Genomic DNA, 13,109 nt, shown 5'->3' on the forward strand with positions numbered 1-13,109 from the left:
ATAGTGTACAAGGCACTCCATGATCAAGGACCGCAATTCCTTAAGGACCCACTGATACCCTATAAACCAGCTAGACAGCTCCGATCCACTACTCTTAACTAGTGGTCCCACGTACCAAAACAGTCTCATGGGGTGACTGCCGCTTTCTAGTCGCGGCACCCAAACTATGGAATGCCCTGCCTCAACACATTAGGACAAGCCCCTCACTCCTGCTGTTTCGTAAAAGATTGAAGACCTGGCTTTTCAACCAGTTATACTGGCCATTAACATCCTGGGGAAAGTTATGTGAATAGTCTAGCGCCAAGAGGCCTGCGGGTATTAGTTTGCGCTTAATAAATCGCAAAAATAAATAAATAAATAAATAAATGCTGCATAATTTGGTTTTTCTTGCTACATAATTTGGCCCTCTCTTCCCACATAATTCTAGTGACCCTTTCTATATGGTTACAGAACACCTCGTGACTTGCAGTATTATTTTAATGTACGGCAGGAGGCACTTTATTTCATGCATTAAGTCAGTGTCAATTTATGTCAGACCCAGATGTACTCAGCATACTTTAACCCCTAGAATATGTATTCAGGTCTGACAGTTCATCTTGCTATTGACGGTGGCGGAAAAGGTTGTAAAAATAACATACACTCATTTCCAGAGTGTCTAACACTTTATCCTTCACATAACAATCTATGCTATTACTGAAGCTATGTCACACCCCCCCTCCCCCCGCTGGGTTATGTACTAACATTTGGGCTACCTTTCTACATTATGTGCAGGAAGCCAATGCTTGCTTTGCTCTCCGGTACAAAACTGACAAGACTGCCTAAATCATGTTTATTTCTGTGACATGTCTGTGAATTTCAACAGAGTCTAACTTTTATTTCTTTGCAATATTCTATGTTTATCTATTTCAGGTAACTTATGTGGGGATGTTGTGGCTGGTATAATGTTGTTACATAGGTGCTTTTCTATTTTGTGCAATGACTGATGAAAACAAGTTTAATTAAAAAAAATACAGATGCTCTTACTTGGTCCATGGCCGACACTTTTCAGTAGATGAGTCAATATTGGAAAACTGGCCCAGAAGGCATGGCTTGCATACAGTGTCTGTGTCTCTCCCTGCTGTAGGAGAGAAAGAGTGAGAAGAAAGCGCGTTAGCTAATGCTTCTCTGTGCACATTCTATGAGATAATATTAGTCAAATGAAAAATAATTCTGTGAACAGAAATCCAGAATCAACACAACACTGGGCACGCTTTTGTGCACCTCTACGACCATAAATTAGGGCCGGACCTTTTGCACTTGTCAGTGAACCTACATAGGACTGTTATAACTTGTCTATGAAGATAATCGAAACTGTATTAGCATTTTCATGTCCAGAGACTATAAAAACATAAATTATAAAATGGAAAAAAGCAAATAAACATGTATTGTTGCATAGATCAAATACCCAAATTGTGTAAATGAGTTTAGTTGCATAGATCAAATACCCAAATTGTGTAAATGAGTTTAACAAATAATACAGAATGATAACTTTAACTATAGAAAGCGTGATATGCATATATCACCGTTCCTCCAGCAAGATGTAACCTTAAAAAACTAAATAAAAATTGACCAATTATGAGAGTGTGAGTGGGTTTTTGTCTGTGTGTATGAAAACATTTCTTGTGAAATCCAACAGGCACCACACCATACACGACTGAAAGGGCATCTGGATTAAATTAAATTTCATATCACAGCCCCTCAGTTAATATAATGGTTCATTGTCTGTCTGCTGTAGTGTCAGCGATGTTTCAACGTTTTTAATTTCCATACGGTCATCATTGGTAGTGGTACAGTTCAAATGTTTAGGCAAAATCTTCGGATTCGTTTATTGATTTTGACAATAGTTTTTTAAAATATTTTTTTTAAGGAAAACATCTTACGAGGCTGTTCAACTCCAAATCCTGGACCACATTCGGTATTTCTTTTACAAAACTCATAATCACGATTCAAGTGATATCCTGGAATGCAAGCACACTTTCTTTCAAAAGTACTGTTGCCATGGCTTAACACCACTAATCCTTTACCTAGAAGACAAATAAAACAAAATGCTGTTATGGCCACACTCTTATCGCATGCACACAGCAGTAATAGTTCACTAATCCTAACAATCAATCACTGAGCTATTTTTTAGGCTAGCTATATTCATGAAGAAAAAAATCCAAAACACAATTGAAACCTGGATGTAATGGTATGGTACCTGAATGTCGTGTGACATAAATTGTGTGTCCTACATATCGTTTACAGAACTATTGCTCCATTGGAGTACATAATAGAAAATCTACACCAAATGGAGTGATATTTAGACCATGATATTTGAAACAGGCAATATTTCTTACAATGATATCAGGACACACAACTGACGGAATCCTTCCTTCAATAGAGGACACAGTAAAATAGGAAATCACTGAAAGTGAGAGAAGGTCAGAAATCTCTGCAACTTAAATTTACCTTGCTTGATAATGTGCCAAACATCAAACATTTTAGATATTGACTCGCAGGAGTCACGTTCGCACAGAAAGTATCTTGAGGAAACGGTAAAATGCTGGACAAGAGGGAAATGTTTTTCCCCTGTGATGAAGGCGGAGGCTGTTCTTCTCTTATTGTACCATGAAATATGTGCTTCTTTGTCATCATAGGTCAGCTCTTATTCCTGCGTTTTGATGGAGTGTGTTACCTTGGCAGAAAGGTCCTGCAAAAAACTGGTGAATAAACATTGTGTTGTTGCATAATATTTGCTGCATTAGCAGATTTTCCTCAATATTAATTTGAATGGTATACACTCAAAATATCGAGTTTTAAATATCGAGTTACATTAATATTGAATTAAAAATATAGAATGGACACAATATCGAATGGACAGAATATAGAATACAAAAATATCGAATAAAATAGCATTAATAAAGAATCCAAAATATAGAATGGACAAAATATTGAATGGACAGAATATAGACAACAAAAATATAGAATGGACAGAAAATAGACAACAAAAATATAGAATGGACAGAATATAGACAACATAAATATCGAATTTGAGGTAAGTAAGTTAATATCAATTTTTAAAGTGTTTTTTATGTTACTATATGTGTGAAAAGTGTATATTTATGATATAATTTATTTTAATTAATTTAATGGTATTTAATTTTTGCATAATATAATTCTGTAGCGGGTTGTGGGTTTATAGGTGAATAGGGTGGGAAGCAATTGAATTATAAATAATTAAATATGTTAATTTATTTATTGGTGTTTATTTTGAATTAATTGTTTATTAAATATTAATTGGAAATTATTTAAAATATAATTGATAATTTTAATTAACTGATTATTTGATAATTATGTTAATTATATTAATGTATTTTATGTAGCAGGTTGTGGGTTTATAGGGGAGTAGGGTGGAAAGTAATTTAATTATAATTATTATATATGTTAATTTATTTATTGGTATTTATTTTGAATTAATTGTTAATTAATTATTAATTGGTAAATAATTAAAATATAATTGGTAATTAATTTTAAATAATTGATTAATTGATAGTTATGTTAATTTTATTAATTTATTTTCAGTAGTGGGTTGTGGGTTTATGGGGGAATAGGGTGGGAAGTAATTGAATTTTAAATAATTAAACTTTTACATTTAATTATTGGTTATTTTTGTTGTAATTTTTTATTATTTTTTAATTGTTAGTTAGTAAATAATTTGTATTAGTAGGTCAATTTTTATAAAAAATTAATTTTCATTTGTATTTGTAATTGATTAATTAATATATTATATAAAATTGTTAATTATTTGAAAATATTTTTAATTGGTATTAATATTTTATTTATTTTATTCATATATGAAGTATTTACTTTCTCTACTGTTGCACTCTCTGGAGTGGGAATAGTCATGTTTACCCCTACGCTATCCAAGGCTTTCCCTACTGTTGCACTCATTGGAGTGGGAATAGTCATTTTTACCCCTACGCTATCCAGCGCTTTCCCTACTGTTGCACTCTCTGGAGTGGGAATAGTAATTTTAACCCCTACGCTATCCAAGCCTTTCCCTACTGTTGCACTCACTGGAGCGGGAATAGTAATTTTTACTCCTACGCTATCCAGCGCTTTCCCCACTGTTGCACTCTCTGGAGTGGGAATAGTAATTTTAACCCCTACGCTATCCAAGGCTTTCCCTACTGTTGCACTCACTGGAGTGGGAATAGTAATTTTTACTCCTACGGTATCCAGCGCTTTCCCTACTGTTGCACTCGCTGGAGTGGAAATAGTAATTTTTATCCCTGCGCTATCCAATGCTTTCCCTACTGTTGCACTCTCTGGAGCGGGAATAGTAATTTTTACCCCTACACTATCCAACGCTTTCCCTACTGTTGCACTCATTGGAGTGGGAATATTTATTTTTACCCTTACGCTATCCAATGCTTTCCCTACTGTTGCACTCTCTGGAGTGGGAATAGTAATTTTTACTCTCCCGCTATCCAACGCTTTCCCTACTGTTGCACTGATTGGAGTGGGAATAGTAATTTTTACCCCTACGCTATCCAATGCTTTCCCTACTGTTGCACTCTCTGGAGTGGGAATAGTAATTTTTACTCTCCCGCTATCCAGCGCTTTCCCTACTGTTGCACTCATTGGAGTGGGAATAGTAATTCTTACCCCTACGCTATCCAATGCTTTCCCTACTGTTGCACTCACTGGAGTGGGAATAGTAAATTTAACCCTCTCGTTATCCTAGGGTAAAAATATTGTATATTTTTTGTTAATATTATGTTTATATATATATATATATATATATATATATATATATATATATATGTTTAAAAAAAGTTTGTAAGTTACATTAATTATTTATTAATTTTAAGGTTATTTAAGTATGTTTAAGTTAATTATATTCATTACTATATTATGTTTATATATATATATATATATATATATATATATATATATATATATGTTTAAACATTTTTTTTGTAAGTTACATTAATTATTTATTAATTTTAAGGTTATTTAAGTATTTTAAGTATGTTTAAGTTAATTATATTCATTATTATATTATGTTTATATATATATATATATAAAAACATTTTCTTTTAAGTTACATTAATTTTTTATTAATTTTTAGGTTATTTAAGTATTTTAAGTATGTTTAAGTTAATTATATTCATTATTATATTAATTTTAAATTGCTTTTAAGATATTTAAAAAATTCGATATTTTGACTATCTATATTTTTTACAACAATATTTTTGATTCAATATTTTTGTACTTACCTGTTTGGAGATAGGGATTCGATATTTTTGTATTCTATATTTTTTACTCGATATTTTTATAGTTCTATATTTTTTACATTGATATTATGTCAGTGATCCAATTTGAATCTGCAGGTGTGAATGTTCTGACCTATGTTTCTGTGCACACTGATCATTTTGTTGCTTAAATAAAATCAACCAACGTAATCTTAATTGCGCAGCTTTATGGCTAACAGCCCTGCTGAAAGATTTTTTCACTTCTGCATTGATTAATTTCTTTCATAAATAAGAAATGTTAATGAATATTATGTTTGTGGTTTCTGTGTAGAGCATGATTTATACGAGATTTACACGATTTGTTCTGCAGGTTACCCTACTGAACAACCTGAGAGAAAGCCAATATTCATATGCAACACTTGTCAAGTAAACTGAATGGCTTACAAAGCATCATGTGTGAGACAAATAGCTATGGTGCTCAATCCTCCTATCAGAAGGCTGTGGTATGTTACTGTTACATCGCATTTATTACATCGTAATGCTGTTACAACGCAGCTATTACAACGCTGGTTCCCTTACATCGGATGCTATTACAACGCAGGATATTACATAGCAGATGCTATTACAACGCATACCATTACATCGTAAGTATTGGTAAGTATATAATTTTTTTTTATTTTATTTAATATTATTTAATTAATTTAATTATTTTTAATTATAAATAAATATATTTATTTATGTTTTTAAATATTATAAATTAAATATATAAATTTAATTAATTTTTATAATAAGTATGAGTATAGGAGTATATGTTTTGGGGTACTGAGGTATATGTTTTGGGGTGTTTGGTTATTTTTAGGTTTTAGGGCAGAGTTTGGGTTTTGGGGTACAGGGGTATTATTAGGTTTTAGGGCAGGGTTTGGGTTTAGGGGTACAGAGGTGTTTTTAGGTTTTAGGGCAGGGTTTGCGTTTTGGGGTACAGGGGTGTTTTTAGGTTTTAGGGCAGGGTTTGGGTTTTGGGGTACAGGGGTGTTTTTAGGTTTTAGGGCAGGGTTTGGGTTTTGGGGTACAGGGGTGTTTTTAGGTTTTAGGGCAGGGTTTGGGTTTTGGGGTACAGGGTGTTTTTAGGTTTTAGGGCAGGGTTTGGGTTTTGGGGTACAGGGGTGTTTTTAGGTTTAAGGGCAGGGTTTGGGTTTTGGGGTACAGGGGTGTTTTTAGGTTTCAGGGCAGGGTTTGGGTTTTGGGGTACAGGGGTATTTTTAGGTTTTAGGGCAGGGTTTGGGTATTGGGGTACGGGGGTGTTTTTAGGTTTCAGGGCAGGGTTTGGGTTTTGGGGTACAGGGGTGTTTTTAGGTTTTAGGGCAGGGTTTGGGTTTTGGGGTACAGGGGTGTTTTTAGGTTATAGGGTAGGGTTTGGGTTTTGGGGTACAGGGGTGTTTTTAGGTTTCAGGGCAGGGTTTGGGTTTTGGGGTACAGGGGTGTTTTTAGGTTTTAGGGCAGGGTTTGGGTTTTGGGGTACAGGGGTGTTTTTAGGTTTCAGGGTTTGGGTTTTGGGGTACAGGGGTGTTTTTAGGTTTTAGGGCAGGGTTTGGGTTTTGGGGTACAGGGGTGTTTTTAGGTTTTAGGGCAGGGTTTGGGTTTTGGGGTACAGGGGTGTTTTTAGGTTTCAGGGCAGGGTTTGGGTTTTGGGGTACAGGGGTGTTTTTAGGTTTTAGGGCAGGGTTTGGGTTTTGGGGTACAGGGGTGTTTTTAGGTTTCAGGGCAGGGTTTGGGTTTTGGGGTACAGGGGTATTTTTAGGTTTTAGGGCTGGGTTTGAGTTTTGGGGTACAGGGGTATTTTAGGGTTCAGGGGTAGGTTTGTGTTTAGGGCTGATTAAATTATATTTACAATTTATAAATTAATTAAAATATATTTATTAAATTAAATTAATTATATTATATTAATTACATTTTTTAATTAAATTAAATAAATTATTTTAATTAATTAAATGTAATTACTATTTAAAAAAAATCACATTAATTTCATTATATTTTTAAAATAAAATTAATTATAATTTTTTTCAAATTAAATTAAATAAATTGATTTTAATTTATTACATTAAATTAATTACTATTTTAAAATGTATTTTTATTAAATTAATTAAATTAAATTAATTAAATTAACTTAATTAAATTTTTTTTAAAAAGGTATACTTACCTATACTTACGATGTAATGCCATGCGTTGTAATAGCATCTGCTATGTAATGCCATGCGTTGTAATGGCATCCGATGTAATGGATCCTGCGTTGTAAAAATTCCGATGTAACGGAATGCGATGTAAAAAAACGCGTTGTACTGACACCAATCCGAAGGCTGTGCATATGAAGTAAGAAACGTTATCCTTCACACTTTGGTTATTTAGGGGAAACAGCCTTTACAACGCATGCCATTCCCCTACATGCGCGGATGGGCAAGCACAGGAAAAGGAAGATTCAGATGTGGATGTGGTCTGGTAAGTGGGGTTGGGGCCGGGTTACTCGTTTAAGGGTTGGGGTAGGTTTTAGGGCTCAGGGTTGAGGGGTAATTTTTAGGGGTCGGAGTTGTGTTTAGGGTGCGGGGGTCAGAGTAGTTTTTAGGGCTCGGGGAGGTTGGTGTTGTTTTAAGGGCTCTGGGGGATTCTGTTTGTTTTTAAGGCTCGGGGGTCAGGGTCGTTTTTAGGGCTGGGGGAACAGGGTAGTTTTTAGGGGTCAAGGGGTGTGTGTTGTTTTTAGGGCTCAGGGGGGTCGGGTTGTTTATAGGGCCTGGGGTTGTTTTTTGGGCTCAGGGTGGGGAGGCTGGGGTGTGATCTTTACCACATATATCCCTTTACCAGTCATGTCTTTACCACAAAATTGCATGGTACCGACGTGCATGGTAAAGGCTTGCGTCGTTTAGACGCATTCGTTGTTCAGGCAGCGTTGTAGAACCATGAGTAGTTTAGCCATGCGTGCTCTGTCATACAACCGTTATTTAGTCGCTCAGTCTCTTGCCAGAAGTAAATTGATGTGGTAAAATGGTACGTGGAACTATGAATGGAACTATGAATGGAACTGGGTTCATGTTTTTTCAAGTGCAATTTTAACATATGATTCTGCATTCTGCACTGTAGAATGGGGACAACCCACCAATGCTGCATGCTTTTCCCATTCCGAGATTTAAAACAACGCATTTTCCCCATACAAATTCGATCAGTGATAACTTGGCAAAAACTGTTCATAGGGAAAATCAGCTTGGTGGGGTAATTGCCATAAAGCTTCAAATTCTGTTTGTGCCTGAATTAGGATTTCCACCAGTTACAGATTATAACTTTAGGATTGAACATTACCCCTTCAACCTTTATTCTTTTACCAGTACAAAAAATGTATTACTGCCTACCTATGCACCACACAACCTGCATAAAATAAAAGCTTATTTCCCCCCACACCTTTATCCCTCCTTGACCCTCCTTTTACTTATGTAACAAATCGGTGGAAAGTCCAATACACTTCCTGTTTTGTGTCTGCTTTCTGTGGACAGCCACCATGTGTCTGGCAAGCACTGAGCCTTGAAGATCTAGAATTAATGCTTGTCAAGCCACACATAATATTCCGGAGCTGCAGGGCACTCTGGATTGTGTCGGGCTTTGATCTTCTCTGATCCCCTGGTACAATGGTGTAGCCAGAAAATTAAAGTACTCCCCACTTTGAACCAACAATTTCATTAACACTTTCTCCCTTCTTCCAAACATTTATTGATCCATATCTGTTCTTCTCTTCAACTGTCCTTACATTTACTCATCCAACCATACCTTATTCCATCCACTATTTCATATTGCATCCATCCTTTCACTCATCAATATATAGCCCTGTATATATCCATATTTCTAACCAACCATCCTTTTACTCTTCCTTCATCCATCTTTCCACCTATCAGTAAATTATTCCATCTGTTGTAAATAAAACAGCGATAGTATTAAGCATTCGCTAAAGACATCATATCATGTCTTTGTTTTAGTTTTTCCGCCCGTACTTGAAATATGGCCAGACTCCATTTTGTTTTCTGGCATCCTTCTTGTGTGCCACACATTGCCATGTGCTCACCACAAGGCGAGTCCTACCTCACTGATTGTCACCCCTGAAGTTTGCCCAGCAACAGGCTATAAATAGTTCCTTGTGCGTCCAGCGCATGTCCAGTAGGAGTCACATCTGTTTCTGTTTGGCGTAGATTGGAATGTGCATTCGGCGGGTCTCAAGAACCGTTAACTCCACCCATGTATCGATCATGTTCAAGAAATGTCTATATATGGTTGTAAATCACATTTTGAGCTGTAGCCGGCCACTTATGAGCCCCTTCTTTGTGTATAAAAGGGGTCCGTATGTCCGAGTTCTTTGTGTTACCTTGTACAATACTGTAGAGTGCTGTGTGGGCTGTAGTACCACCTTTAAAGGTTTATTAAACTATGTTTTTGTATTTCCAGTTTCCGTGTCAATTTCTTGTGTAGTCTAAGGGCTCTGTGTACAGAAGGGCGAACCCTTTCGCACTCGCAGGCCTTGCTGAGACCTGTAATCATCAATTGGCGCCCGTCATGTGGGGCTCATCGGCGACTCGGATGCTCGAAGGATTGGTCGTGACGAAGGATTGGAACCTTGCCGGAGACGTGATCACTTCCAGCAGCGTCTTTAGTCCTGGCATCCCGAGGTATTCTTCCTTCTCTTTCGATCTGACCATCTGGGTGGCGCCGGTCATCGACTGAGACCTCTTCTGTCGGTTTGCCGCATAGTGGCCGTTTGGGCGAATTCGGAACTTGGAAGTTGGAATCTGGACGCTCTTGATTGGTAAGAATCGTTGGACGGAACTAGCTGCGAGCCTTTGGTAGCCTCGATTGGCAAGGCAGTTTTAGGATACGCTTGCCGCGACTAATTTGTTTGTTTGTTTGAGGTGACTAGTCATATTGTTTGGTTTGGTGATATTCATATATGCGTTGCAACACATATAGGCAGGCAATATGGAGATATTTCTCCTGACCTTTGGATTTGAGTGGCGCAACGTTTTAAGTGCCATTTTAATTGCAATATTGTATAGTTTGCACTATTTTTAGACATGCCTGTTTTTAGCGCACTCCATAAGTGGTGCTGCTGTTTTGGAAATGACCGGTTGATATTTGAAGAATCACAGCCGGCTCCCCCGGAAGGGACGCCGAATAGGGATATGTATGTGAAATTTGGTCTTTCCCCCAAAATGTACAGCACATTATGGAGGAAATATACCAAAAAGGATCCTGAGTTGCGATGGCCTATGTATGGATCGTTTGATCTGCGGAAAATTGAGTATGTGGAGCAGTGTATGTGTAAGAGGCGAGTGAGACAGGACATGTTTGAGTGTATACGTATGTGGGTGAAAGAGGTGCGAGAGCGTGAGAAGGGTGAGCAGGCACTGATTGAGAAAGAGCAGCGAAAGAGTGAGCGTGAGAGAGCGCACGAATCGAAAAAGCGCAAAGCAAAGGAATTAGAAGAGAAACAGGAGAAAGAACGTTGGTTGCAAATATCTGGCCAGTATTCTGTTCGACAGCCTCTTTATCCTGTCCTTAATAAATCTGACGATGATTTTTCGTTACTAGGTCGATCTCCACCTCCGTACGCAGGCCCATCTGCTCCGGGAGGAGGAGATCAGGATTTTCGACCGCCCGGACAGAAAGTGGATACGCGGTCCATGTTGTCCGCCGATCGTATGGCTGATGTCCGTAAGATTGCTTATCGGGTTAACAAAGATGCTGTCTCCCTTGCAGATTTATTGAAAGAACTTGCAACATGGGAGGATAGGGAGAAACTGTATTTCACTGACTTTGTTTCTAATGAAGTAGTAACAGCTTTTCGGAAATATTCCGATGTTCTTGAACCAGATGATGTGATAGCTGATTCTAAAGAATTGCGTAAAGGTCTTCTTCTTCCTTCTCAGGTGCCTGAAGCGATTCGACGGCTATTTGCATTGCAGGATGAGATGTTTCGACTACGGGATGAAGAGCAGAAAAGGAGAGCTGGCGAGGAGAAAACAAATCCGGGTGGCGACGGGAAGCAGTCTTCCATCTTTTATTCAGATAAGATCGATGCAGTGCATGTTAAACCGATGCGGAAAGCGGCGCCTTTGTACGTTCCTCCTAAAGGAACGGGTACTAGTTCGGATAGAGGGTCAGCTGATGCTCAAGGGTACTTCATTTACAACTGGGTTTATACCCCTTGGAATAGGGCAGATGTTATGGCATTAAAAGCTGTGTTACCTGATCCACGAAAGAATCCCACCGCCTTTTATGAGGAAGTTGAGGGATCTCTGAATTCCTGTACTATGACCTTGGCCGATATTGATTTATTTTTCGGGCTTATATTACCCCCAGATATGTGGAGATCTATACGAAAGGTAGATGACCTCCAGATATTTAAAGTTAGATGGGCGGATCTTGAGGATGAGGAGAGAGAGAGGAAACCTGCACAGAAACCTCCCCAGTTGATTTTAGATCTTCCCGCTGCTATCTTGACTAAATTAAAAACGCTTATCCCCCCTAAAAAGATTGATTGGACTATGTTAGCGTCATGCAAACAGAAAATAGATGAATCAGTTTCATATTTCTTTACACGATTTGAGGAAACTTTCCATGATTATAGCAGCCAGTCACTTACGGACGACACGGGTCGACATCTTTTTGTTAATAAATATGTTTCGAATTTATTACCGGGAGTAGCAGCTCGATTAAAAGCGAGCGAAAGCTCTTGAACGACTTTGACGCCAGCATCCCTCCTGACGATGGCTCAGTATTATGAGCGTCAGGAATTAGAAGCGAAGGGTAGTGAGGAAAAGAAATCTAAAGATTTGAAAATGAAGGTTATGTTAGCGCAAGTGTATGGGCCGCCTCGTAGAGGTAATGAAAGGGGCGGTCGGAATTTCCCTGGTTCTTTTTCGGGCTGTACTGATTTGGCCCGGGATCAATGTGTATATTATAGACAGAGAGGCCATTGGGCGAATGAGTGTCCATTGTTGCACGCACAGCGGCAAGAGCGTGGGCAGGGATGAGGGGTAGAGGAGGTTCTTCAGGCCCTAGGGGCAACACGAATGATCGAGCTAGGTTTGAATCTAGTTTGCGACCACGAGATGGGTCCAATGTCTTTGATCAACGAAATCAATACCAAATGTCTGATTATGTAACTCCTGAACAGCACGATTCACAGTATGTATAGGATTGCGTAGGATGGGGTAAGGAATCAGTTGAAGTGCCAGTAGATCAGAGGGGTCCTTATGTTACAGCACATTATTTGGGTTCTACTGATCGGTTCCTGGTTGATACAGGAGCTACTCGTAGCGCTTTGTCTAAAAAATTGGTTCTGAGGACTCCCCTGTCTGGCTTAACAATTACATCAATAGGGTTCGATGGAACGCCTTCTGTTAGCCCACTACCACAACCTCTTGCACTTTATGTAGATCAGTTTGTTGCACCATGTCCATTTTTGCTTTCCCCGAATACGCCTGATAACATTGTGGGTTTGGATATGCTTAAGCATTTTCGGGCTACGATACGCTAATTTTATCAAAAACCCCTAGTGGACTACAGCGTGCTCTGACAATTTTTGAGAACTTTTGTGGGGAACATGGACTGGAGGTGAATACTATGAAAACTAAACTAATGAGCTTCAAGCCGCAGCGTAGCTTTAAGTCCAAAATTATGATGAGTGGTGGGCCTTTAGAGTTAGTTAAATCATTCACATACCTAGGTATCCAAATAACTGATGACCACAGGTGGAGCCAGCATATAAATATTGCTATTTTGCGACACAAACAAATAGCTGGC

General features: G+C 38.0%; 1 protein-coding gene across 1 annotated transcript in view; it reads right to left on the reverse strand.

Moving 5' to 3' along the window:
• The window catches only part of TNFRSF11A (TNF receptor superfamily member 11a), a 295,198-nt gene that overhangs the window by 150,096 nt on the left and 131,993 nt on the right, over positions 1-13,109 (reverse strand). The window contains exons 4-5 of the mRNA XM_086965397.1: positions 1,920-2,063; positions 1,024-1,117 (exon numbers count right to left, since the gene is read on the reverse strand). Coding sequence (XP_086821523.1) covers positions 1,024-1,117; positions 1,920-2,063 — 238 coding nt within the window. The remainder of the gene's footprint in view (positions 1-1,023; positions 1,118-1,919; positions 2,064-13,109) is intronic.

This window comes from Lissotriton vulgaris, chromosome 4_1 (assembly GCF_964263255.1).
Source record: "Lissotriton vulgaris chromosome 4_1, aLisVul1.2, whole genome shotgun sequence".
NCBI classification, from domain to species: Eukaryota; Metazoa; Chordata; class Amphibia; order Caudata; family Salamandridae; genus Lissotriton; species Lissotriton vulgaris.